This window comes from Piliocolobus tephrosceles, chromosome 10 (genome assembly GCF_002776525.5).
Source record: "Piliocolobus tephrosceles isolate RC106 chromosome 10, ASM277652v3, whole genome shotgun sequence".
In the NCBI taxonomy this organism is placed as follows: Eukaryota; Metazoa; Chordata; class Mammalia; order Primates; family Cercopithecidae; genus Piliocolobus; species Piliocolobus tephrosceles.
The window spans coordinates 108424253-108451913 of NC_045443.1; the positions used below are offsets into that span (position 1 = coordinate 108424253).

General features: G+C 47.5%; 1 protein-coding gene across 3 annotated transcripts in view; it reads left to right on the forward strand.

Moving 5' to 3' along the window:
* Nucleotides 1-2542: 2542 nt before the first annotated feature.
* CCDC63 (coiled-coil domain containing 63) overlaps nucleotides 2543-27661 on the forward strand; it is a 52971-nt gene continuing 27852 nt past the window's right edge. The window contains exons 1-6 of one of the 3 annotated variants that reach the window (XM_023203348.3): nucleotides 2644-2761; nucleotides 8461-8559; nucleotides 8984-9153; nucleotides 14123-14312; nucleotides 20615-20734; nucleotides 25834-26015. In XM_023203348.3, coding sequence (XP_023059116.1) covers nucleotides 8551-8559; nucleotides 8984-9153; nucleotides 14123-14312; nucleotides 20615-20734; nucleotides 25834-26015 — 671 coding nt within the window. In that variant the 5' untranslated portion in view covers nucleotides 2644-2761; nucleotides 8461-8550. Of the gene's footprint in view, nucleotides 2762-8460; nucleotides 8560-8983; nucleotides 9154-14122; nucleotides 14313-20614; nucleotides 20735-25833; nucleotides 26016-27661 lie in introns of all 3 variants that reach the window. The other 2 variants (XM_023203344.2, XM_023203352.2) reach the window with 2 other exon arrangements.

Sequence of the window (27661 nt, forward strand, 5' to 3'; positions counted from 1 at the left end):
TCCTATTGTTCCTAAGGTGGATTTCAGGCATGGTATGATCACCGTGCCAGCCACATTGTTCTGTAATTCTCCTTAGGCTCCTCCCTCCATCATGTGTTAGCCTTGATCTCACACTGGCTTCCCTCATAGTTGCCAGAGGGCTGCCAGCAACATGAGGGGCAACATGCTTTCTTGTTTGCATTCATAAGGGTAGAAAAGCATCTCCCTCCAACCCAAGTTCTTCCTTTCTGTCTGATAGGCCACTGTCAGTTGCATGCCTATTCCTGGACCAGTAGCGGTTTCTGGGAGAATGCTATGCACTAGTTGGCTTAAACTTAGATTCCCAGTCATCGACAAGGAGGATGGGATGGCTGTGATTGGCTAACACTAATGGAGCTCTACCTTGGAGGTGTGTGTAAAACTCAACTGCTTCTGGTTAAATAGGCTTAACGGGGAAGGACTGTTACCTGAACAAATTGGGATCAGCTGGGAAGAAGGAAAGGGAAACAGATGCTGAGGAGGCCAAAAAAAAAAAAAAAAATCATTTTGAGTTAGTTCGAGTGGGTTTCTGATTTTTGTAACCAAAGAGTCACTTGGACTGTCAGTTTTCTGGTCTGCATCCAAATGCCTCTGCCCGGTCCCTCTGCGGCTTGGCTCTAATTTCCTCCTGTGTTCTAGAGGCTCTGCTGTCGCCAACATTTCCCACCGCTGGCTCATCGCTTTGGCAAGCTGGCATCTCACCCTGCTCCAAGTCCCGCTGATGAAGCAGAAGGTCCCTTTAGCAGAATCGATTCTGACATGTTCTAATTAAAAAAGCCTGGTACGTCTCTGCATGGGGGCTGCTGAGAGCTGCGCCCATAAAGACATAGAGAGTAAATTCGTCAGAGGAAGGTCTATTTTTAACAAGTCCTGAACCTAATTGAACTTAATCATTTTTCAGTCGCTGACACTTGAAATGTGTGAGTCACTGGGCTCTGCGTGGAGCTGAGTGCTGGAGCAGCCCTTTAAATATCAGACATGGGAGATATCAGCTTGCAGGGCTGCTCAGCTTTGGGGCTGCGGTTTCAGTCAGGTTATGGAAAAGCATGGGGCGCTAGAGACAGAGAGACTTGGGTTCAAATCCTGGCTGCTCCACTGACTGCAAAACAAGGTTTCTCCAAGTCTGTTTCCCCATCTGTGAAATGAGGATGGTCAAATGTATCCAAAACACTTCATATGAATCATTTGGAGGCAAGGCCTGACATGTAGCTGTTCAAAATCTATCCTCCTTACTTGACGTGAGTATTGATGCTTCCTTGCAGAAACGGTACTGTGTTTGGTTTGGACCGTGGTGCCCAAACCCTATATGTAATATACTGTCCCACTGACTTCCCTCATGGTTACAACGTGGCTGCCAGCAACATCAGGGGCAACATACTCCCTTGTGTACCATATTATCTTTCTGAAACCAAAAATATGGTAAGTTCTTTTTTTTTTTTTTAACTGCAACCTTCGCCTCCTGGGTTCAATCAATTCTCCCGCCCTAGCCTCCCGAGTAGCTGAGACTACAGGCACCCACTGGGTGCGCGCTACCATGCCGGGCTAAAGTTTTTGTATTTTTAGTAGAAATACAAAAAAAAAAAAAAAAAAAAAAAAAAAACCACACACCCACACAAAAAAACACAGGGTTTCGCTATGTTGGCCAGGCTGGTCTTGCACTCCTGACCTTAAATGATCTGCCTGCCTCAGCCTCCCAAAGTGCTAGGATTATAGGCATGAGCCAGCACACCTGGCCTTCAAAATATAAGTTCTAAAACACATCCTGTCCCAAGAATTTACGGATCAAGTGGAGACCTTAGCAGGGCTAAGCCTTAGCAGGGCTGAGGCCCCATGGGCTGTGAGTTTGAGACCCTTGAATCCACTCAGGGGGCAAGGAGTTAAAGTGGAAATCACATGGAATCAAAATTACTGTAGAAAACGCATACCCCCAATAATTTTCCATAAATTCTGTGATTGTTTCTAGAGCTTAGCCCTAGAGGGGCTGACTTGTGTTTCAGGGCCGATTGTATGAAAAACGTGTAGCTTTAAACTACTAAACTCCGTTAGGGCAGTGAGAAGCTCGCTTGCCTGGATCACACTTGGGCTCCCATAGTATCCTTACAGTGGGTGGGGCTCAGGTGAATGTTCTGAAGAAAATTCTCCCGCACTGATGAAGTTATTTTTCTCATAAATGATTTCTCTTCCCCCCCAACTTTTTTTTTTTTTTTTTTTTTTTTTCAGAGTAGGGAAAATTGGGCTCCTTCGAGTTAGCTGCGTGTGAAGTCTGTACCTAGTAGGGCTGCTGTGAGCATGAGTGTAGGTGTAGGCTAAGAAGACAGTGAATGGGGTGTGAGTGGGGTGAGGAAGACCAGCGATTGCATGGCGTTGGCCGAGGGCGGGGCTGAGATTGTTGATTGACTCAAGAAGTCACTTAGCGTCACGAGTAGTCTGGTAAGGGATCTTTGCAGAGTGTGTCGCCCCTCTCTCCTCACCAAAAGCTTCCCTCCAACCAGCTGCTCTTGTCCTCTCTTCCCGAGGACCCTGTGCCCGCCCTGTGGACTTGCAGGGGAGAACGTCTATGTCTGTGCGGGTCACAAAGGCGCCCGTTCCAGGGGTCCCAGAACGCCCGGGCGTGGGGCTGGGAGTGTGGCGCGGCGAGGCCGCGCAGCAAGCAGCCCTCCCGGCACCATCGGACTCGCAGTTGCAGCAGCGTCGGACAAGCGGCCCTAGCCGCCACGGACAAGGAGTCCGGGCCCTGCCACTGGTAAGTTTCGCCGCCCGTCCGGCAGCGCCTGCTGCGCCACAGCTCCCCCTGCCAGGGAAAAGCAAAGAGCGGTGGCGGTCCCCAGCCCATTCAGATCTCGCTGCCTTAAGCCTGGAAAACATCAGGGTCTCCCGCAATCATGCATAAATAAATTGTAGCTTGTAAAATAACTCCAGGGCCGCGCGAGGTGGTTCACGCCTGTAATTCTAGCACTTTGGGAGGCTGAGGTGAGAGGATCGCTTGAGCCCAGGGGTTCGAGACCAGCCTGGGCAAATTCGTCTTTACAAAATATTTAAAAACTTAGCCAGGGGTGGTGGCACCACCTGTAGTCCCAGCTACTTGGGAGGCTGTGAGGGGAGGATCGCTTGAGCCTGGGAGGTTGAGGCTGCAGTGAGCCGAGATTGAACCACTGCACACCAGCTTGGATGACAGAGAGAGACCCTGTCTCAAAAAAGGAAAAAAAAAAAAAAGTTCAACAAATTATTTTCCTCCCATAATAATCCTTTTTTAAAAAACAAAACAAAAAACAAAACCCATGTATGTGTTTCTGTGCTCCTGTTTGGCTAGTGCCCTAAGCACATGTTTAATTCCATCACCAGGTTATTCAGCCCTGGCTCAATATGATCCCTATAGCGGCCTGTCCCAGGGTCCCTAGGGAATCCATCATGGGGCAGGCTTGTCTTTTAAAGGCAGGTTGTTAAAATGCAGAAGCAAAGGAGGTGCAGGCCTAATTAGATATTAGATAAATGAAGATGATCTCTGCCTGGAGGAAACTTCATTCAAACTGTGTTTGCCAAGAGCTTCCCATGTGCCCAGGACCGTGGACGCTGTGGTGAATAGACTGAGGCCCAAGGAGCAGGAGGCCCTTGCCTGACGTCCCCTGACCTGGGCCACTGGACTTCTCTGCACTTTTCCTTGCCCACGCTGTTCCCCAGAAGTGGGCAGGTTTTAGATTCCTACCAGGAACTGCAAATTCGAATTCCTGCTGGCTCTGGGCAGTTACAGAAAATGTAGAATTAGGGGGAAGGGAGGTTAGCCAATAGGGAGGAGTGGGGCCTGTGGCCAGGAGAGTGAGTGCATGACCCACATTTATGTTTTGAAACACTGTGGAACAGAACTGGAGGCAGGTTGAATTGGCCCCATGGACTGTGAGTTTGAGACTCTTGAATGAGAGGGTGGTAAGCCAGGGGTCAGGACATCCAGGAGATGCTCTGCAGGCCAAGCTATGAGGATGGGGTTTGGGGTAGGGGGGATCTGTTCCCCCAGGGAACATAGGAGCCCATCCCAGAGGGCACTGACTGAAAGGGAAAGGCCTGGGTTAACATCCGAAACCTGAAGAGAAGCCAGCACCCTAGGGGAGAGTGACGGTGTATGTGCATATGAATCAGCAAAAAGGCAGGAGGTGACAGAGACTTTGGTTCCTGGAGAATGGTGCATAACCCAGCCAATGATCTCATGGGCCAGACAGACTGGTACTTGAAAATCCTAATTCACAAATAAGCTACATTCACCCAGCATCTGTCATGAACTAGGCACATAAACTAGGCACTATGCTAACCGCTTTACCGACATTATTTTACGCTGAGATATGGGTGTGGGTATCCCCATTCTATAGATGAGGAAACTGAGGCTCAGAGAGGTCAAATCACACTATCAGCGAAAGTCAGGAATACCCAATTCAAGCTGTTAAGATGGTGCATTACAAATCCACTTAGGACCCAAAGGGCCCTGGAACATAGAACAGCTCCTGGACAATATGAAATTGGAGCTGCCCCAAATTCCAGGGTTGAAAGAGGCCCCAGAGAGAGTATCCTTTGCCCAAACCTTGTTAGTCAGGTAAATCCTCCTACAGCTTCTACCCCCACCTGGAGGTGGGGATCATTCCAGAAATGATCAAGATACAGAACCATTGTCTTATACCACTTCCCTGCTTGTGGGAATTTCCCAACATTAGACAATTCACTTGGCCCCCAAACCCTCAAAAACATCAGGGAAAATGCAGAAGTTCCTACATTACCAGCCACTATTTTCCTATCACCCATTAACCTGAGAATCATTTTCAAAGTATGCATCATGTGAGTTAGGAATGCTTTAGGCTTCAGTGAACAAAATACTTGGTGACTGCCTTAAACAACAATGACTCTTGTTATTTCACCTAACACGATGTCTAGAGGTAGGCAGTTCCAGGGATGGGGCAGTAGCCAACAGTGTCCATTGGGACCTACATTTTTTCCCCATCTTTCCTCTTTACTGTTTTTAGTGTGATGGTGATATTTCTCCTCATGGTCATGGTGATGGGCACCATCATGCATGTCTTCACAATAATTTCTAAAAGCAGAAGGAGAGGGGAGCACGGACAAGCTCTCACTAATTTTTTTTTTTTTTTTTTTTTTTGAGACGGAGTCTTACTCTGTTGCCTAGGCTAGAGTGCAGTGGTCCAATCTTGGCTCACTGCAATCTCCATCTCCTGGGCTCAAGCGATTTTCCTGCCTCAGCCTCTTGAGTAGCTGGGATTACAGGTGCCCACGACCATGTCCAGCTAATTTTTGTATTTTTAGTAGAGAAGGGGTTTCACCATGTTGGCCAGTCTGGTCTCGATCTCCTGACCCCAAGTGATCTGCCTGCCTTGGCCTCTCTAAGTGCTGGAATTACAGGCGTGAGCCATCGCATCTGGCCCAAATTCTCACTTTTTGTCACAAAGGAATGGAATAGACTTCTCCTTATGTCTCATTGGCCACATCTGGGTCACATGTCCATCCTTAGACCAGTCATTGACAAAGGGAAGTGGGGTTACCATGATTAGCAGGAACCAATCATGAGTCATCCTCTGGGACTGGGCACATTGAGGGGGTAGAAAATCAGATTTGTGTTAGGAAGAAAGAAGTTAGGGTATTCTCTGAGGCTTGCTAGCTGCTGTAACAAATACATCTCCACATTTCATTGGCTTAACACAACAGAAGTTAATGTTGCATTTGTGTAACAGCCCAATGAGGATGTTCATGGTTGGCAGGTGACTTCCTCTACAAGTTGATCTGGGGACGTATCTTGTGGCTCTGCCTCCTATAAACGTCAGATGGGGCAAGAAAGGATGGAAAGGTCACACCCACTTCTTAAAAGTAATGGTCTGGAAGTGACCGACTTTCCCTCTGCTCACATCCCATTGGTGAGAATTCATCAGAGACCCCTGCCTGGATCCAGGAGGAGCAGGGAAGCCAAGCCCTGGATGGGCAGCTAACTCAAACAACAATGCCACATGAAGGGAAATGACTGTTGGGGAGGCAATGAACTGATCTCTTTTAGGCTGATCTTATCTCATCCTTGCTTTTAAGAAGCATCCAGGCTGGTTGTGGTGACTCACGCCTGTAATCCCAGCACCTTAGGAGGCTGAGGTGGGTAGATCACCTGAGGTCAGAAGTTCAAGACCAGCCTGACCAAAATGGTGAAACCCCGTCTCTACTAAAAATACAAAATTAGTTGGACATGGTGGTGTGTGCCTGTAATCCCAGCTACTTGGGAGGCTGAGGCAGGAGAATCACTTGAACCTGGGAGGCTGAGGTTGCAGTGAGCCAAGATCGTGCCATTGCACTCCAGTCTAGGCAACATGAGCAAAATTCCATCTAAAAAAAAAAAAGCAGCATCCAGTCTTTTCCAGATCTCTTTGCTAGTCACTTTCCACTACCTATACTTGAGCACAAATCATTTTCTGAATACTCCTTTCAGTCACTTCCTTCTCACCCTTTGCCTGGACAGTTATCTCTGCCCAGAATACCCCCTCCCACCCTCCAACTTTTCTTCTCTGCCTGGTGAACTCCTATTCATTCTTCAAAACCCAAGTTAAAAGTCATCTTTGTGGAGCCTTTTTTACTGTTTTGTCCTAGGCAGGATTTATGGCACTTCGCAGGCTGACTTACCACTGAATTCCACACAATGTGTAGCATACAGTGGGGTCTCAGTTTATGTGCTAAATAGATGTAAGTATTTCAGGTATGAGAAGTCATTTGGTTGCAAGCAATAGAAAATGCATCTCAGGTTGCTTTAATGGAATATACTGATTTCTGTAATTGGACATTACCCAGAGGTATGTTCAGGCTTGGCTAAATGCAGGTGCTTCGATGATGTCCTCAAGCCTCAAGATTCAGTCTGTCTTCATTTTATCTTCTCTCTTCCATTTTGGCTTGGTTCTCAGTCTCTGCCAGATGGCTGTCAACCCCTCCTGACCTTATCCACCAAGGTTCAAGTGCAGCAGGAAACAAAGTCTCTCTCTTCATGAGTGTTCCAGCTTAAATTCCACCATTCACTCTGGTTGGACTAGCTAGCTTCATGTGCGCATCCACCCCTGAAGAAATCCCAGGCTAGAGGGCTGAGATCATGCAGACTGACCAGGATCTGGCGCTCTGATTTGCCCATCCAGAGTCAGATGCCCCAATCTTGAAGATGGTGGGGTATGGTCAGCCCCCAGGAGTGCAGGAAGGTGTGGCTTCCCATGGGAATGTCAGGGTATTGTTACCAGGAGATAGAGGAACACCCCTCTCACCCTTATCAACATTCACCACCCTGTACCTTCACCCTCTGAAACAATCCATATCCTGCCATATCATCCCAGCCACTGTGTACTGAGCACTTACTATGTCCCAAGCACAGTGCTGAGTGCTGAGTGTCTTACACACTCAAATGACATGGCTTCTAGAATTTTTCCCATTTTCCAGGTGAGGAAAATGAGGCCTAGAGAACTGAAGTGACTTGCCCAAGGTTAATAAGTGGCTTTGGAGGAATTTGAAATGAGATCCGATGATTGGCACAAACAATGCTTTAAACCATTGCATTGCAGGACCCTCAATAGTGGCAAAAGTGGAATTTCTGCTTTTGGAACCCAGCTCCTGCAGTCTGGAATTGGCTGTGCAGCGGGTCTCACAACCTCAAAGGATGTGTGGGATTAATGCTGTCTCTTGCTCTGAATAACTATGGGCCACGTGAAGTTCAAGTGGTGACATGATAAGAATACTGACTCCTGTTCTAAGATGGGAGGGTGGGGATTCCCCGACAGCTGTAGCTGAAGTTGGGCACATTTCTGTTTAACTCCATCAGGGGACACACTGCCCTGATGCCTTTTTTTTTTTGAGATGGAGTCTTGCTCTGTCACCCAGGCTGGAGTGCAGTGGTGCAATCTTGGCTCACTGTAATCTTTGCCTCCAGGGTTCAAGCAATTCTCCTGTCTCAGCCTCCTGAGCAACTGGGATTACAGGTGTGCATCACCCCACCCTGCTAAATTTTTTGTATTTTTTGTAGAGATGGGGTTTCACCATGTTGACCAGGCTGGTCTCGATCTCCTGACCTCAAGTGACCCACCCAACTCAGCCTCCCAAAGTGCTGGGTTACAGGCATAAACCACTGTGCCCGGCCCCCTGATGCCATTTTGCCCCCTCTTTGGGTACATAGGGAGCAGGAGGGTAACTGACACACCGCAACCATCTGCCCAGCTCCTAATAATAACTGGTGAGAGAAACAAGTTCCAGGCAAACATTGCTTTAAAACCAATAAGTGCCTTTTATCACACCCGGGCAGCCATCTGGGTATCCTCCTCATGTGCCAAGGTGTGGGTGGAGGAAGGGATGGCAGGGGTAGGGAGGAGGTGCCGTTCTGTCCTGCACCCCCCAGCAGGGGTGGCTTACAAGTTCTCTTCCTTTTGCCACCATGAACAGGGCATTGCAGAGAGAGAAAGAGGCAGGCTCACTGGCTTTGAGCTCCCTGGGTACAGTGTCTGAGCGGAGGCAAAGTGCGGTTCCTTCAAGATGTCTGTGGTAGGTGATGCCAGCTCCCGGCTACAGAACACCTACTATGGGGTCAGGCACTGTGCCGTCCACTTTACACGTTAGTTCATCTCATCCTGACAACAGATCTGTGCTCGCCCATTTCGTAGGTGGGAGGCTAGAGGCTCAGCGACATCCAGTAATTCACCCAAGTTCCCACTAGATGGCACAGCGAGAGCTTGAACCCAGAACCCCAAAGAATACCCTCCCCCGACCAGAGTATGCAATTACAAGTCAGTCATCTCTCCATGGGTTTTCCATGTAATAGACAAGCAGCTGACATCACCCAAGGGAAGGTATTCTATCTCCAGCCCTGGCCCAGCCACCCCCACTGCCCTTCACCCTTAAGCCCATCTGTGGGTTTCTCTAGCCACCTGACCCACTACGGCCTCCCACTCCCCTCCATCTCCCCCAGTTGAAGAAGCACAGAAGAAAAGACTCTGACACTCCCCAGCAACCTTCGGAGAAGGCCAAAGAGCAGCAGGCAGAGGCAGAGCTCCGGAAGCTAAGGCAGCAGTTCAGGAAGATGGTGGAAAGCCGGAAGTCTTTTAACTTCCGAAACCAGCAGAAGATCGCGAGTCAGTAGTAAGTGATGGTTGGAGTTTCACACTGAGTGACCTTGGAGGAAAGTTGGGGTTGGGTTTCATAGTGCTTGTCTTCTGCCTTGTGACCCCTGGGGCAGGCAGCCACCTCTGAGCCCATTGGAGCACTCATGGTCTTTTATCTGCAGAGCCTAGTTTCAAGAGAAACCCACTTGAGATGGCTTCAGTGGAGAGGGGGAATTTATTGTCAGAATGCAGGGTGTTTTGGGGACCCCCGGGGGCTGGGCACCCAGATGTCAGGGAAGGACCTAATTGAGGAAGGAGTTCTGGTTTCTGTTTTTCTCCACACATGACTTTTATTCTCTCGCTCTCTGAATTTCAGCCCCAGCTGGTGAGAAGTGGCTGCTCCAACTGTTAACTTTACCAGCTGCACAGAGAAAGGGTCTTGAATCAATTCGAACCCCACATTCCTGGGAGAGGGAGACTCTGATAGGCTCAGCTTGGGTCAGGGGTCTCCTCCTAGTCCAATCAGCTGTGGCTTGAGGGGACAAGGGACACAAAAATGTCTGGGGCTGTCACTCCCTTGGTCCAACAGGGAAGTGGAGGAGTTCCCAGAGAAGGTGGAAACCCCAGTGACGTTTCCTAGTTGTGTGTCCTTATGAGAACTGAAAGATAGAATATTTGAAGTTGGGTTGCATCAGAAATTACAGAGTGTATCATTTCTTTTCTTTTCTTTTTTCTTTTTTTGGAGATGGGAGTGTCACTGTTGTTGCCCAACCTGGAGTTGGCAATGCCATGATCTTGGCTCACTGCAACCTCCGCCTCCCGGGTTCAAGTGATTCTCCTGCCTCAGCTTCCTGAGAAGCTAGGATTACAGGTGCCCACTATCATGCCCTGCTAATTTTTGTATTTTTAGTAGAGACAGGATTTCACCATGTTGGCCAGGTTGGTCTCAAACTCCTGTCCTCAGATGATCCACCCACCTCGGCCTCCTAAAGTGCTGGGATTACAGGCATGAGCCACCGCGCCCAGCTGAGTGTATCATTTCTTCAGGCAACAGAAAGGTGTTCCCTGGGGTTGAATACACAAACATTAAACAGGCTTTCTTAGATTCCCTCCAAGGGAATGTAACTCCTTAGCTGCATCCATACTGTCCATTGTTAGAAAGGAAATCTTACTGTTAGATGTGAAGTTCACAGAATGGGGAAAAGGAATTTTTATTATTTATTTATTTTTTTTTGAGACAGGGTCTGGCTCTGTCACCCAGGCTGGAGTGCAGTGGTGCCATCTCAGCTCACTGCAACCTCTGCCTCCCAGACTCAAGCGATTCTCCGACCTCAGCCTCCTGAGTAGCTGGGATCACAGGCGTGTGCCAGCACGCCTGGCTAATTTTTTGTATCGATGGGGTTTCACCAAGTTGCCCAGGCTGGTTTCGAACTCCTGAGCTCAAGCAATCTGCCCGCCTACGCCTCCCAGAGTGCTGGGATTACAGGTGTGAGCCACCATGCCCGGCCTGAAAAGGGATTCTTCAGATTTTCCATGGATTCAACTTACTCAGGGCCAGGACTAGCCCATAAGGGACTTCCATGTGAATTTTTAAAAAAGCACACTTTCTCAAGACACTTTACTGCCATCTGTTGGAAAAATTGTCATTATGTAGAGATTTTGTTTGAACAAGAAAGTGTCTCCCAGAAAAGTGTAATAAATCTACAAAACAGTGGGATGTTTTCAAACTGGTGGCGCTTCCGAGGGCTATACAGGCCACAACCTGCACATCTGTGGCTGGCTGACCTGATTCTCAAGCCTACCTCTGATGGGCATCAGGAAATGCCTCCTTTTGATGTGTCTCTGACAATTTTTCTTGAATTTAACCCTTCTTCACCCCAGCCCCACCCCCCACACAGGCTTCTGGATCTACTAAGTCAATCCATTTGATCTGGTTTCACTTTGATGGAACTGAAGGGGAGGAAGGTGGAAGAATGGAGAGTTTAGGTTCTTATTATTTTATTTATTTATTTTTTGAGATGGAGTTTCCTCTTGTTGGCCAGGCTGGAGTGCAATGGCGCGATCTTGGCTCACTGCAACCTGTGCCTCCTGGGTTCACGCAACTCTTCTGCCTCAGCCTCCCAAGTAGCTGGGATTACAGGCATGTGCCACCACACCCAGCTAATTTTGTATTTTTAGTAGAGACGGCATTTCACCATGTTGGTCAGGCTAGTCTCAAACTCCTGACCTCAGGTGATCCACCCACCTTGGCCTCCCAAAGTGCTGGGATTACAGGCATGAGTCACCACTCCTGCCCGGCCAAGTTTAGGTTCTTTAGAGTGAAATACCTATACAGTATTTAAGGAGGCACTTTTCCCCCCCGCGCTGACCCTGGCTTACAACATCCAGGGAGTAACTTAAGGTTTTGGGGCACTTCACTCCCTTTATACCAGTCCTGGCCCTGCCTGCAAGACAGACAAACCTTCCTTTTGCTTTTACCAACCCTCTCTGAAAACCTCTTTTTTTTTCTTCTTCTTTTTTTTGAGATGGAGTCTTGCTCTGTTGCTCGAGCTGTAGTGCAGTGGTGCAAATTTGGCTTACTGCAACCTCTGCCTTCCAGGTTCGAGCGATTCTCCTGCTTCAGCCTCCTGAGTAGGTGGGGTACAGGTTCCCACCACCATGCCTGGCTGAGTTTTGTATTTTTAGTAGAGAAAGGGTTTTGACATGTTGGCTAGGCTGGTCTTGAACGCCTGACCTCAGGTGATCTGCCTACCTCGGCCTCCCAAAGTACTGGGATTACAGGCATGAGCCACGGCGCCCTGAAAACCTAACTCTTGTAGAGTGTTATGCTCTCTTTTTTCTCTCCACCTTAACAAAGACACTCACTCCCCTCTTCCCTCCCACTCCCCGCCTCCTTCCAGGAGGGGCTTAAGCAGGGGAGATGAGTTCCCAGGACTGTTGAGAAGACAGCTGGTCACTGGCCAAATGTAGCTATTTACATTTGTAATTAATTAAAATAAAATACAATACAATTTAGTTCTGCGGAAATAGCCGCATTTCAAGTGCTCAATGATCACTTGTGCCTAAGTGAATACTATGGGCCACTCAGAGAACATTTTCATCACCGCAGAACATCCTGTTAGAACGGGATCTACAAACTGCGGCCAAATCTGGCTGGCTGCCGGTTTTTGTAAATGAAACTCTATTGGCACACAGTCATGCCTATTGGTTCACTTTTTGGCCCGTTACAGAAAAAGGTTTGCCAACTCCTGTCCTAGGACCCTCTCTCTTTTTTTTTTTTTTTGAGACAGGGTCTCACTCTGTGTCTCCCAGGCTGGAATGCAGTGGCACAATCTCAGCTCAGTGCAACGTCTGCCTCCTGGGCTCAAGAATCCTCCGACCTCAGCTACTTTTAATATATTTGTAGAGATAGGGCCTCACTATGTTGTCCAGGCTGGTCGCAAACTCCTGAGTTCAAGCAATCCTCCTGCCTCAGCCTCCCAAAGTGCTGACATTACAGGAGTGAGCCACTGCTCCAGGCCTGTAGAACATTCTTTTTTGTTTGTTTTTGTATTGTCGAGATGGAATTTTTATTTTTTATTTATTTTTTTGAGACGGGCTCCGGCTCTGTCGCCCAGGCTGGAGTGCAGTGGTGCAATCTTGGTTCACTGCAACCTCCGCCTCCCAGGTTCAAGCAATTCTCTGCCTCAGCTTCCTCAGTAGCTGGGATTACAGGTGCCTGCCACCACCCCCGGCTAATTTTTTGTATTTTTAATAGAGATGGGGTTTCACCATCTTAGCCAGACTGGTCTTGAACTCCTGACTTCGTGATCCACCGACCTTGGCCTCCGAAGGTGCTGGGATTACAGGCATGAGCCACTGCGCTGGGCCTGTAGAACATTCTTTGCTGTTCTATAGCAGTGTGTCCAAAACTGTTGAAGCATCTGAACACTTGATCTTGTAATGAAGCAGATTCTGATCCAGTTGGTCCCAGGTTGAGCAACTGAAATTCTGCATTTCTCCAGGCTTCGAAAGGACGTTCAAGCTACTGATCCGCAAACCACATTGGGCAGTGGGTGTCAGTCACCAGACTGCCAGAAACTCAGCCTCTCTGCCATTTCCTCTTGTTCCATTGTTGTGCAGTCTTTCAGGCTCCCTTTGCTCTTTTCCAAATCCCAGTTTTCCCACATCCCAGTAGGCAGGGAAAGGGGGAGACTCGGATCAGCTCATTTCATCATTAGCACTGCAAGGAGAGAAACTGCTGGAGCTTAGAGGCTACTATGCATCCCTGTGTTGATGCAAACTTGAAAATTCCTGCCTGGCCAGGTGCGGTGGGTCATGCCTGGAATCTCAGCACTTTGGGAGGCCGAGGCAGGTGGATCACATGAGGCTAATAGTTCAAGACCAGCCTGGCCAACATGGCGAAACCCTGCATCTGCTAAAAATACAAAAATTAACCAGGCATGGTGGTGCCCAGCTATAGTCCCAGCTGCTCGGGAGGCTGAGGCAGGAAAATCGCTTGAACCTGGAAGGTGGAGGTTGCACTGAGCCGAGATCCTGCCACTGCACTCCAGCCTGGGCAACAGAGCGAGACTCTGTCTCTAAATAAATAATAAATAAATAATCCTGCCTGATGGTTTGCTCCTCATTACTGGAGCTAATTGGTGGTGAAGTCTGGAAAGATGGGCTGCCGAATCAGACAGGTGCCAGGGAGTTGCTGGCAAAAGAAAACTTGGGGGCTTCCTCCATGTTTGGGTAATGGCTTTTGACAGGCACAGCTGCAAATCGTTCCCTAGGAAAAATACCCACTTCAGAGAAGGCAAGGCAGCAGGAAATCATGGTGAACCAGGTCTCAGGTGATGAGGCTTCCAGACCTGGATCTGAGACCCTGGACACGTCCCTTTTGCCTGCTTGCTCAGGTGCGAAGTTCCTCTCTCCCAGTCTCCTTGCAGGACTGATGTGCCTGGAGTGCTCCATCAAGGTAAACTCAGGGGTTCGGGGTTAATCATGGACTGCTTTTCCAACAGCAAGGAGATCCAGACCCTGAAGGCAGAGCAGGATGAGATCACCCTGCTGTTGAATCTCATGAAATCCTCGAGGAACATGAATCGGAGTGAGAAGAACTACATGGAGCTGTGTCTCCTGCTACAAACCAAGGAGGACTATGAGGCCTTGATTAAATCCCTGAAAGTGCTGTTGGCTGAACTGGATGAGAAGGTGTGGTCTTTCTCTTAAAGGGTTAACCAGAACACAGAGTAAAGGGGAGAAGTTGGGGTGCATATTCATGATGGCTTAGGCCAGACCTCACACCCCAGTATCGCAGTATCTCCTCTGGACAGCCCGTTAAATGTGACTGCTGCTATTGTCTCGCTACCCTTGAGACCTCTGGGCTCCAGTATCCAGGCTCAGCCATACCAATCCATCCCTCCGCTGTGCTCCCCAGCACCACCCGCTGCACCTAGAATAAACCCCCACAGCTGCACCCTATCGATTAGAAGAGGCTTGGTTACGCTGCAGGAAGAAATGCTACTCCCTCACGCATGCTCAGTGGTTTAAAACTTAAAGTTTAAGGATTCTTACTTGTTGATGCTACGTAACTGTTGTGGGTTGGCTAAGAGCCCTTATATCTTCTCACACTGGTACTAGGTTGAAGGAATAGCCACCATGTTGAACATTGCCAGGTGTTATGGGAAAGAAAGAGTTCTAGAGGGTTTCGTGCTGGCAATTGAATGTTTCAGTCTGGAAGTGAAACATGTCACTACTTCTTCTTCTTCTTTTTTTTGAAACAGAGTCTTGCTCTGTTGCCCAGGTTGGAGTGCAGTGGTGCAATCTTGGCTCACTGCAACCTCTGCTTCCCGGGTTCAAGCAATTCTCATGCCTCAGCCACCTGAGTTGCGTGTACCACCATGCTGGCTAATTTTTGTATATTTAGTAGAGACGGGGTTTCACCATGTTGGCCAGGCTGGTCTCAAACTCCTGACATCAAATGATCTGCCTGCCTCGGCCTCCCAAAGTGCTGGGATTACAGGCATGAGCCACTGTACCTGGCTGAAACACGTCACTTCTGCTCATGACCCAGGGGCTCAAAATAGTCATGTTTTCTAATTATGATAACAAAAAAAAAAAAAGAGAGAGAGAAAGAAAATAAAAAGCAAGAGAAAATAGTCATGTACGTGACCCTACCCATCCACAAAGGGGTCTGAGAAGTGCCACCCTCTCATTATCTGGAAGGCAAAGAGCTGGAGGTATTTGCAGGACAGCATTAATGCTCATGTCCCTTACCATGGCTTGAAAGGCCCTGCATGATCCAGCCCCTGCCTACCCCTTGGCCCACCTCAGGGCCTTTGCCTGTGCTCCCCCACTCCCACCCCTTCCTCTACTCCCGCTTGTCTTTCAGGTCTCAACTTAAATGTGACTTTCTCAGGGAGGCCTTTTCTGTGCCCCCTCTCCAGTTTATCCCTCTCTGTGTCAGTCAGGTTCTGGTGGGAACACAGAGCACCCCCAGCAGGGTATTTTGAGAACAGTTTAATTCAGCCACCATTTACAAGGGTGTGGGCATGAGTAGGGACGTTGAAACACTAGGGTTCGCAACAGCTGGGAAAGGGGCAGTGGTCTGGAACTTGGAGAGCCTGGGGCAAGCCAGGGGAAATGGCTCCTCTTTCTTCCAACCTTCTGATCCTCAGTGCAAGGGAGACTCTCAGGGATGCAGCCAGGTCAGCCCCTTGGGGCACAGAGCAGTGGGTCTGGGGGGCAAGCAGGGGATCCCATGGACTCCACAGTATCCTCTTCATAGCTCTTCTCACCATTGTCATTAGGCCTTAATCTGGTGTTGTTTAATGGCTCCCTAAGCAGCCTGACAGCTCCACATGTTATAGCAATGACAGCATTAATTAATTGCTATAAAGAAGTGGCTGAGACAGGTAATTTATTTATTTTTAAATATTTATTGATTTATTTATTTATTTTGAGACAGCGTTTTACTCCTGTTGCCCAGGCTGGAGTGCAGTGGCGCGATCTTGGTTCACTGCAGCCTCTGCCTCCCAGGCTCAAGCAATTCTCCTGCCTCAGCCTCCTGAGTAGCTGGGATTACAGGCATGCACCCCCACGCCCAGCTAATTTTGTATTTTTAATACAGACGGGGTTTCACCATGTTGCCCAGGCTGATCTCAAACTACTGACCTCAGGTGATCCACCCACCTTGACCTCCCAAAGTGCTGGGATGACAGGCGTGAGCCACTGCATGCAGCCAAGACAGGAAATTGATAAAGAAAAGAGGTTTAATGGGCTCACAGTTCTGCAGGCTATACAGGAAGCATAGCAGCTTCTGCTTCTGGGTAGGCCTCAGGAAACTTATAACTCATGGCAGAAGGCAAAGGGGGAGCAGGCAAGTCACATGGCGGGAGCAGGAGGAAGAGAGAGACGCGGAGGCGCCACACTCTTAAACAATCAGATCTCATGAGATTTCACTATGACAAGACAGTACTGAGGGGGATGGTGCCAAACCATTCATTAGAAACCGCCCCCCACCATCCCATTGTCTCCCCCAGGCGCCTCCTCCAACACTGAGGATTACGATTCAGCATGAGATTGGGGAGGGACACTGAGCCAAACCCGACCACTACTGAATGAATCTGGAAATCTCTTCACATCTTTTGTCTGCTTCAAATCCTTCAGAAAGTTCCTGTTGTTCTTTCCATAAAGGCCCTACTCCCCAGTGAGGCTGCATCAGCTCTGCCTGCCTCTCTCACCTCCCCACTGCCCTCACCTGCTCTGTGCTCTACCCACAGAGGCCCTCTTCCTGTCCTTTGAGCCCACGGTGCTGTCCCTCACTTCCAGGCCCTTGCATGTGCTGTCCCCTCTGCCTGGAGTGCCTTTCCCTGTCCTCTTTGCTTGGAGACCTCCTGTTTATCACTTAGGTCTCAGCTCAAATGCTATTTCTTTTTTTTTTTTTTTGAAACGGAGTCTCACTCTGTCACCGAGGCTGGAGTGCAGTGGTGTGATCTTGGCTCACTGCAACTTCCACCTCCTGGGTTCAAGCGATTCTCCTGCCTCAGCCTCCAGGGTAGTTGGGACTATAGTCCCAACTAAAAGTCCCCAAAAAAAACCTATAATTTTTTTTTGTACTTTTAGTAGAGATGGGGTTTCACTGTGTTGGCCAGGTTGGTCTTGAACTCCTGACCTCAAGTAATCTGCCCTCCTCCACCTCCCAAGTGTTGGGATTACAGGTGTGAGCCACTGTGCCTGGCCTCAAATGCTATTTCTGTGGGACGTCATCCCTTCATCTTTCCCCACTAGGTGCTCCTCCTACTGTGTGTGCCTGAAGTACCTTGTGTCTCCCGTCCCCTAGGGCTTGGCGCCCCCTTCGTGGCTTGTTTCCAGTCCTAGAATGTAAGTTCTCGGAGGGCAGAGACCCTCTGTCCTGATTATTGTCATCACCCACCCCTGCTGTCTGGCACCAGAGCAGATGTTTAATAAACACTGGTGAACGAATAAATGACTGAAAGATGACCAAGGAGGCAATAAAGGGAATAAAGAGAAGAATTGAAGAAGACCTGGTGCTATGGGTCTTTAGAGGCATCAGGAAAAGGCAGCACAGTGTGGGGTCCTCAGAAGTTTCTGGGGCTCACTGCCCAGTGCAAACCGTCTTTGCCCAATTTCATTCCAGGGTGGAAGGTCCCAGAATCCCTTCCTCCTATGCCCACCCTCGATGGGCAAAGCCTCGTTCTCACAGGAGGTCACTGGAGGTGGGGACTCCCCAGGCCCTACTTGGCCTTCCTCACAAAATAGTTAATAAGCTGATGGGAAGACAGCATCTTGCTTAGGGAATACAATTCTCCACCAGCCACAGCCTTGGAGAATGTCTTCCATTGGGCAGAGGCTGAATGACTCCCAGCATCACAAAAGCAGCATCTGACATAAAGACTCCAAAGGAAATCCAACTCTGAATGTAATCATGAGAGCCACCAGGAAATGCTAATGCCACAGCTTCCCTTGATGGGGAGCTGGAGCTGGAGGACTGCAGGCCCAACTCTAGTGGGGGCGGGCCTGCCTTCAGAGCAGGCGATAGTGCCTGTAATCCCAGTTACTTGGGAGGCTGAGGCAGGGGAATTGCATGAACCCAGGAGACGGAGGTTGCAGTGAGCTAAGATTGTGCCACCGCACTCCAGCCTGAGTGACAAAGCAAAGACTCCATCTCAAAAAAAAAAAGAGATAGGGTTTCACCATGTTGGCCTCAAGTGATCCACCCATCTCAGTCACCCAAAGTTCTGGGGTTACAGGCGTGAGCCACCATGCCCGGCCTCTAACGCCCATTTCTTTTCCTTTCTTTCTTCCTCCTTTCCTTTCTTCTTCCACTGAGTTGTTAATTACACATTGTGAGATGCACATGTCTTAAGGATACAGCTCAATGAACTGATACTTAAGTATACACTCATGTAATCATCACCAAGATCAAGAGGCAGATTATTGCAGCATCCAGAAGACTTCCTTGGTCTCTTTCACATACCACCCCCAAGGAACCTCATCCTGATCTCCGGCATCATAACTTTGTTTTGTCTGCATATAGAATTGCATCTAAATCACCTCTTCCGGGATATGCACTTTATAACTGGCTTTTTTCATTCAACATTATGTCTTCCAACACCCTTTTTCAACAGCAAATAATTATCCCTTTACAATCCTGAAATGAAATCCATAAATGATAGAATATTTTCCCTTTACTTATGCTTTAAAATCAATATGATACCTTAATTATAATATAAAGAAGAAATAAAAGTTATTTGTACTAAAATGATATTTATTTTAATGCGTGAATGTCCTCATCTGACTTACCTAGAACAGGGCCAGCAAACTGTTTCTGCAGGGAACAAGATGGTGAATATTTTGGCCTTGTGGGCCACATGGTCTCTGTTAAAGTCCTTAGCTCTGCCTTTGTAGCTTGAGGGCAGCCATAGACAATACATAAATGAATGGGCATGGCTGGGTTTCAATAAAACTTTATTGACAAAAACAGGTAGTGGGCCAGATTTGGCCACAGGCTGGAGTTTGCAGACCCCTGGCCTAAAAACTGCAGTCAGAGGCCTGTACTGATAGGCAGAATCGCCAAACATTATACACACTGCAGACAGATGCAGGCCGACTGTATCCACAACTCGAAGAACATGATTCAGGCTGTGCTGGTGATGTGATTTTCAGAATGGTGACCAACTCTTAGTAAAGTTACAAACAAATCAAAGAATAATCTTAATTGATACAGTGACTACAGTCCTGGATAATTCAGTGTCTATTAGAATTGAATGGAAAATTCTGTGTGTGTACATAGAAAAGATAGTTGTTTTTCATTTGTTTGTTTGTTTTTTAAAATAGGGTCTTGCTCCGTTCAGGCTGGAGTGCAGTGACGCAATCATGGCTCACTGCAGCTTTGACCTCCCAGGCTCAAGTGATCCTCCTGTCTCAGCCTCTCAAGTAGCTGAGACTGTAGGTGCATGCCACCATGCCTGACTATTTTTAGATTTTTTTGTAGAGATGGGGGTCTCACTTTGTTGTCCAGGCTGGTCTCAAATTCCTGGGCTCAAGTGATACTCCCACCTTGGCCTTCCAAAATGCTGGCCAAATTTTCTGTACCTAGAATCAAACTATCTTTTTTGACCAGATGTGGAAAAGGAGCCAGGCACAGTGGCTCATGCCTGTAATCCCAGCACTTTGGGATGTTGAGGCAAGTGGATCACTTGAGGCCAGGAGTTCAAAACCAGGCTGGCCAACATGGCAAAACCCCATCTGTACTAAAAATACAAAAAAATTAGACAGGCATGGTGGTGCATGCCTTTAGTCCCAGTTACTCGAGAGACTGAGGTAGGAGAATCGCTTGAACCTGGAAGGTGGAGGTTGTGGTGAGCCGAGATTGTGCCACTGCACTCCAGCCTGGGCGACAGAGTGAGGCCCTGTCTCAAAAAAAGAAAAGAAAGTCTCAAAAGAAAAAAAAATATATAAGGAGGTCTCTCATCTACGTAATGTCCAGAGGGGCACTGGGAAATCACAAGGATGGAGGATAAGTCTTGGATGCCTGGTGCTCTCTCACATGTTGCAGGGTATGTGACCTCTTGTGACCCACCCATTACATGTCACTAGTGCCTTCATCATTGCAAGAGCCAAAAAATCACTTCTCCAAGGTTACAGAAAGCCCCTCGGAGGAGGACGATGTCATTTCTGCTGGAAACCATGGCTTTGGGTAGGCAGAATTTATGTCAATGTATATTAATGTCACAGGTGAGTGATATTTACATGCACAGGTGACAGCAGATCTCCAGATTGCTTCATTGTACCCCAGACTGGCTAAGATTAAGTCTAATTGAGGAGGCATCCAAGAGATAAGTTAAAATTCCATTTATAGGAAAAAACATTGCAGTTTTTGTCTGAGCACACTTCAGTTAGTGAACTGTAGAACTGGTACCCATACAGATGCTAACACAGCTGGAATTTCTCTCTCTCTCTCTCTCTCTCTTTTTTTTTTTTTTTTTCAGATTGTTCAGATGGAAAAAAAAATCGCAAACCAAAAACAGATTTTCACAAAAATGCAGGAGGCCAATAACCCCCGGAAACTGCAGAAACAGATTCACATTTTGGAAACCCGTTTGAATCTCGTATGTAAGGTGTTCTCTGCAGCTCTGCAAACAGCTCTGCCCGACTTTGCTCAGAGCAAACAATGACGTCTGCCCAGTCATTAGCTCCTGGTTGACTCAGGAGCAGGTGAACTAATGGACACAAAGGCCAGGAAGCCTTTAGGATTTACCATCCACCTTAGCAAATGCGGTTATCCCCTCAAACCCGTACCCGAATCCCCCAACCTACCTGGGATGCCTACTCTTAGTTCTCTGCCCCAAACTTTCTGTTTGTTTTCAAGAAGCAGCTCAAATATTACCCATTACCAAAGCAGCATTAGTTAGACCTTCCTCCTCCATGACAAGCTGCTCATGCCTCTGTCATAGCCAGTGCCTATTTGTTGGTGGTGTTGTCTCTAAGAATTAGTTGGCATAGATATGCATAACTTGATAATGGGAAAGGTGACACTGATCACCCTCAACCTACAGTGACTTTTGTATTAAGCAGGTTTCCCTAAATTGCAATCTGGCTTCCCCTAAGCAAAAAGGGGAACGTGTTTGTCATAGAATTGAAAGATCCAGAAGAGGAAGTGGGGCCTTCAGGCATAGCTGGATCTAGGTGCTCCATACATGTCTTTAAGACATATTCTCTGTCCATCTCTCCTCTGAGTGGATTTCGTTTTTGGGTAGCCCCCAGTGTGAACAAATGCTAGTAGAAATGAAACATCTTTTTCCTAAGAGTTTAATCACATATTCTGGGGAGAGTTCCCACTGGGCCAACTTGGGTCATGTGCCCATTTCTGAACCAATCACAGTGGTCAGAAGAATGAAATACGTGGGCCTGAGTCACATGGCTACCTTGGGGCCCCTCTCTCCCAGATCCACCCACTGCCTCCCCAAGTCGGGGAAGGGCAGCCCTATCCAAAATATGTGGATTAGAGGAGAGGTGGTTCCCCTGGAAAAGCAAAAAGAGTGGAGAAGGAATGACGGGCAGGGACAAACAACACATTCCAGTCTGGTTTGTGAAACTGTAGCTCCCGCGTGAGCTACTAGAGAGAGAAAGTGAATGGATTTGGAAGAAAGCCTGTCATTCCCTCACTAAACAAAGCTCCTAGCTTCCCCCAGACTTTGACCCCCAGGCTTTGACCGGGCATGGTGGGAGCTAATTGGATCTGATCTCTGTCTGCCTCCCCAAGTTGCTGCTGAAGGACAGAGCAGTGTCTTTTTAATATCCATGCCCAGTGATTTGCAGCTGTGCCTCAGGATTCCCAGGATATGTGTTAAAAATACAGATTCTTGGACCCCCTCCAGATTCACCAAATCAGAACCTCCAGGGCGTAGGTTCAGGCATCTGTACTGTTATCAGCAAACCCAGAAAGACTGAAGGTCCCATTGGTTAAGAATCATAGATTTAATGCGTGGCACGGTGTTTAATGCCTGAGCAAATGTCTGTTGATTGAATGAGTTACTAAATGCATGCATGATTTAATGATGACTTGTCTATAGGTACAATTTTTTTTTTTTTTTCTGAGACAGAGTCTCACTCTGTCACCCAGGCTGGAGTGCAGTGGCATGATCATGGCTCACTGCAGCCTCAGAGGTCTGCTTTTTTGTTCTAAGTCTATTCAGATGTTCTATTCTCCTCAAATCAATTTCAGTAGTTTGTGTCTTTCTAGGAATTTGTCTATTTCATCTAAATTATCCTAATCTGTTGGTATATAGTTGTTCCTAGTATATCCCTGGTAGTTTTTCCATAAGATCTGTAGTAATGCTCCTTTTTATATTTCTGAGAGGTCTGTTTTTTGCATCTCAAACTGGTCCCCTCTTTCCTTCATCCCTAACCAGATGTGATTGTGCCTTTTAATAGGTTAGGCAGCTGGCCTGGTGTGGTAACTCATGTCTGTAATCCCAGCAATTTGGGAGGCCAGGGTGGGTGGATCACTTGAGGTCAGGAGTTTGAGACCAGCCTGGCTACCATGGTGAAACCCTGCCTCTACTAAAAATACAAAAAAATAAAAAATAAAAATTAGCTGGACATGATGATGCATGCCTGTAATCCCAGCTACTTGGGAGGCTGAGGCAGGTGAATTTCTTGAATCTAGGAGGCGGAGTTTGCAGTGAGCCGAGGTGGTGCTACTGCACTCCAGTCTGGATCTGGATGACAGAGTGAGAACCTGTCTCAGAAAAAAAAAAAAAAAGAAAGAAAGAAAGAAAGAAAAGAAAAAGGTTAGGCAGCCATCTCTAAAGGTGATTTCAGGGTCTCAGAGTACCCCATGGTCCTAAATATCCTCCACCTACTCAGTGGGGCCTGAGAGTCCTCCCCCTAGGTCGGGTCTTTCCCTCCCACAGTCAGAGGATAGATAGTATGCCTACAGTCCTGGAGCAAAATTCACAGTAAACAGCAAATAACTGATAACATAACTTCCCAAGAGGAAGTGGAGGATGCAAAGATAGAATAAGAATGCTCTGCTCCTAGGGACTCCCCTACCTTGTGTGATGGCTGTGGACACACTCAGGAACACCCAGAGCTGAGACTAGAAGAAGCAAGCAAAGAGCTCAGGATGCAACATTTTAGGAGGTTCTCCTGCTCAGGCTTGAGGAATCACAGGGCTGGCACCTGAGAGAGAGTGACTCCTTAAATTTCATGCCCCGGTTGCCTCACTTGCTTTACCCGGGTGTTGGCCCTACAGAAACCAAATGTTTCTTAGAACATACTTTGAAAACCTCCAAAGAAATTAAATCCCTTTGCTGTTAGGAATATTTTTTTGGAGTTGTTTCTTCTCAATGTTTATAGGAGCACTTCACATGGTCTTTTAAAAAAACTTAACAAATCATTTTATTAAAAAAAAGATAGACTGGGTGTGGTGGCTCACACCTATAATCCAAGCACTGTGGGAGGCTGAGATGGGAGGATCATTTGAGCCCAGGAGTTCGAGACCAGCCTGGGCAACATGGTGAAACCCTGTCTCTACTAAAAATACAAAAAAAAATAGCCCAGCATGGTGGTCTGCATCTGTAGTTCTAGCTGCTCGGGAGGCTGAGATGGGAGGATCGTTTGAGCCTGTGATTGCACCACTTCATTCCAGCTGGTTGACAGAGTGAGACCCTATTTCATAAAAATAAAAACTAAATTCTACTGTGTATATTTAAGGTATATAATATATTATTGGATACATATAGATATTAAAGTGGTTACTATAGTGAAGCAAGTTAACATATCTGTTATCTCACATAGTTACCCATTTTTGTTTTTGTGACAAGAACCTCTAAAATCTGCGCATTAGCAGGAATCCCAAATACAGTACAATTTTTTTTTTTTTTTTTTTTGAGACAGAATCTGGCTCTGTCCCCCAGGGTGGAGTGCAGTGGCACGATCTTGGCTCACCACAACCTTCGCCTCCCAGGTTCAAGTGATTCTCCTGCCTCAGCCTCCTGAGTAGCTGGGATTACAGGTGCCCACCTCCACGCCCAGCTAATTTTTTTGTATTTTTAGTAGAGACAGGGTTTCACCATGTTGGTCTCAAATGCCTGACTTCAGGTGATCCACCCATCTTGGTCTCCCAAAGTGTTGCGATTACAGGCATGAACCACTGCACCCACCCCAAATACAGTACAGTTAGAGTCCCTGGAGTCTTCAGGTTGTACCTTAGGGCTCTAGACTTGCTCATCCTCTATATCTGCTACTTGCTATCCTCTGACCTCTGTCTCCCTGCTCCCTTCCCCCTCACCCCACCTGCTCCTGGTAACCACTTTTTTATTCTCTATCTCTGTATATTTGCCTCTTTTTTGTTTTGTTTTGTTTTTTGAGACGGAGTCTTGTTCTGTCGCCCAGGCTGGAGTGCAGTGGCGCAATCTCGGCTCACTGCAACCTCTGCCTCCTGGGTTCACGCCATTCTCCTGCCTCAGCCTCCCAAGTAGCTGGGACTATAGGCGCTTGCCACTATGCCCAATTAATTTTTTGTGTTCTTTAGTAGAGACGGGGTTTCACTGTGTTAGCCAGGATGGTCTCGATCTCCTGACCTCGTAATCCGCCTGCCTCGGCCTCCTAAAGTGCTGGGATTACAGGCATGAGCCACCACGCCCGGCCTTTTTTTTTTTTTTTTAGACTGAGTCTCATGCTGTCACCCAAGCTAGAGTGCAGTGGTGTGATCTCGGCTCACAACAACCTCTACCTCCCAGGTTCAAGCGATTCTCCTGCCTCAGCCTCCCAAGTAGCTGGGATTACAGGTGCCCACCACCATGCCTGTCTAATTTTTGTATTTTTACTAGAGATGGGGTTTCACCATGTTGGCCAGACTGGTCTCAAACTCCTGACCTCAGGTGATCCACCTGCCTCAGCCTCCCAAAGTGCTGGGATTACAGGCGTGAGCCACTGCACCCAGCCTTGACTTTTTTTTTGTTTAGAGTCTACATATAAATGAGATCATGCAATATTTTTCTTTCTGTGTCTGGCTTATTTCACTCAGCATAATGTCCTCCGGTTTCATCCATGTTGTGGCAAACGGCAGAGTCTCCTTTTTTAAGGCTCAGTAATTGGGGGTGATTTTGCCTCCAAAGGGATGTTGTCTCCAAAGGGAGACACCGTTGGTTGTCATAACAGGGTTGGAGGTGAGGGTGCCACCTGAATGTAGGGGGTATTTAATATCCCACAAGGCATAGGACAGCCCCTGTTGCAAAGAATCATCCAGCCCAAAGTGCCAGTGGTGCTGAGTTTGAGAAATCCTACATGAAAACAGCCCCACCCCATTTTTTTTCATGCTATCAATTTGTTGAAGAGTCCAAGTCAATTGTCCTGTAGAAAGTTCTATTAATACCTTCTCAGTTTGGCTTATTATTTCCTATGGCGTCATTTAGCTTGTTCCCCTCTCCTCTGTTAATTGCCTAAAACTGGAAGTTAGGTCTAAAAGTAGTTGAGGAATTTGAGATACAGTAAAAAGGATCCACTAAAGGGCCCTTAGCCAGTTGATGGGCCACTCAACTGACTCTAACCAGTTGAACCTCTTGCCTAATGCTCCAACCACTCTTCCATGGCCCTTGGGAATGAGATGGGGCAAAGACCTGACAGTCCTCCAGGTACCTTCTGGAACCTTGTCTTACACCCCGGAAATGAGACCTATTTTGAAGCATGGCCCTTCCAACAGGTCACTGTTCACTTTGACAAGATGCTGACCACTAATGCCAAGCTCCGGAAGGAGATTGAAGACCTACGATTTGAGAAGGCTGCTTATGACAATGTCTACCAGCAGCTCCAGCGGTGCCTGTTGATGCAGAAGAAAACCATGAACTTGGCCATTGAGCAATCTTCTCAGGCCTATGAGCAGAGGTGGGCTGGGGATAGGTCCAGGGGCAGTGAGGTCTCTTAGACCCTTGCTGAGCATCTAGCTTTCTACTCTGGGCCACCACTGCCCCTGGTCCTTATGTGTTGGGGAATCTTAAATCATAGTAGTAATAATTCTGAACACTGACTGTGTGCCAGGCATGATGCTAGGTACTCTGGTAGGTATTGTCTTAACTCTCACAACTGCCCTAGGAGTTATTATCCCCATTTTACAGACTAGGACATGGAGGCTTAGAGATGCTAAAATGCCTACCTGAGATCCAGGTAAGTGGGATTGTGGTGAAGTTGAGATTCAGACCTCTGTGCTGTGCCATCTCCTCCAAGTGCCCCTGCCTCGAGTCCAAGGGGATTTTTCTCAATCTGGGTCTCTGCTGGCCTCACACTCGTAGGAGCAAAAGGCATATAGTTTGGCTGTGAAGGGCATAGGCTTTAGAGTCAGACAGATCTGGGTTTAAATCCTGGTTTCATCACTACTATATTGTTGTAGGAGTTCTTTAGATGGTGAAGAGGATTAAATGATATATAAATGTAAGGTAGTGCCTGGGACACAGTAATTGATAAGTGGTGATGGTGGTGGTGACGATAATGATGGTGATGATGGTGATAATGGTGGTGGTAATGATAATGACTGTGGTGATGGTGGTGGCGATGATGGTGATGGTAATGATGAAATGATGATGAGGATGATAGTGGTGATTAGGAAGATAATGATGATGGTGATGGTAATCATGGTGATGATGGTGATAATGGTGATGGTAATGATGGTAATGATGGTGATGATGATGGTGGTGGTGATAATGATGGTGGTGGTGGTGGTGATGATGGTGGTGATGATGGTGATGATGATGGTGATGATAGTGGTGATTAGGAAGGTGATGATGATGACAGTGAGGTGGCGATCACGGTGGTGGTGATGATGGTGATGGTGGTCATAGTAATGATGGTGATAATGGGGATGATGGTGGTGGTGGTGATGGTGGTGATGATAATGGTGATAATGGTGATGGCGGTGGTAAGGATGATGATGGTGACAGTGATGATGCTGGTGATGGTAGTGATGATGGTGATAATGGTGATGATGATGGTGGTAATGGTGGTGGTGGTTATGGTAATGATGGTAATGATGGTGGTGGTGATGGTGGTGGTAATGGTGATGATGGTGATGGTGGTGATGAGGATGGTGATGGTTGTGATGTGGTGATGGTGGTGGTGATGGTGGTGGTGATGATGGTGGTGGTGGTGATGGTGATAGTGATGATAGTGGTGATAATGGTGATGGTGGTGAGGATGATATGGTCACAGTGATGATGGTGATGGTAGTGATGATGGTGAGAATGGTGATGATAGTGGTGATGGCAGTGGTGGTGGTGGTGATGATGGTGATGGTGGTCATGGTAATGATGGTGATAATGATGGTGGTGGTAATGGTAATGGTGGTGATGGTAATGATTGTGGTGATGATGGTGATAGTGATGCTGATGGTGGTGGTGATAGTGATGATAATAGTGATGGTGGTGATGAGGGCGATGATGGTTATAGTGGTGGTGGGTGGTGATGGTGATGGTGGTGATGATAGTGATGATGATGGTGATGGTGGATGGATGATGAGGGTGATGATGGTTATAGTGGTG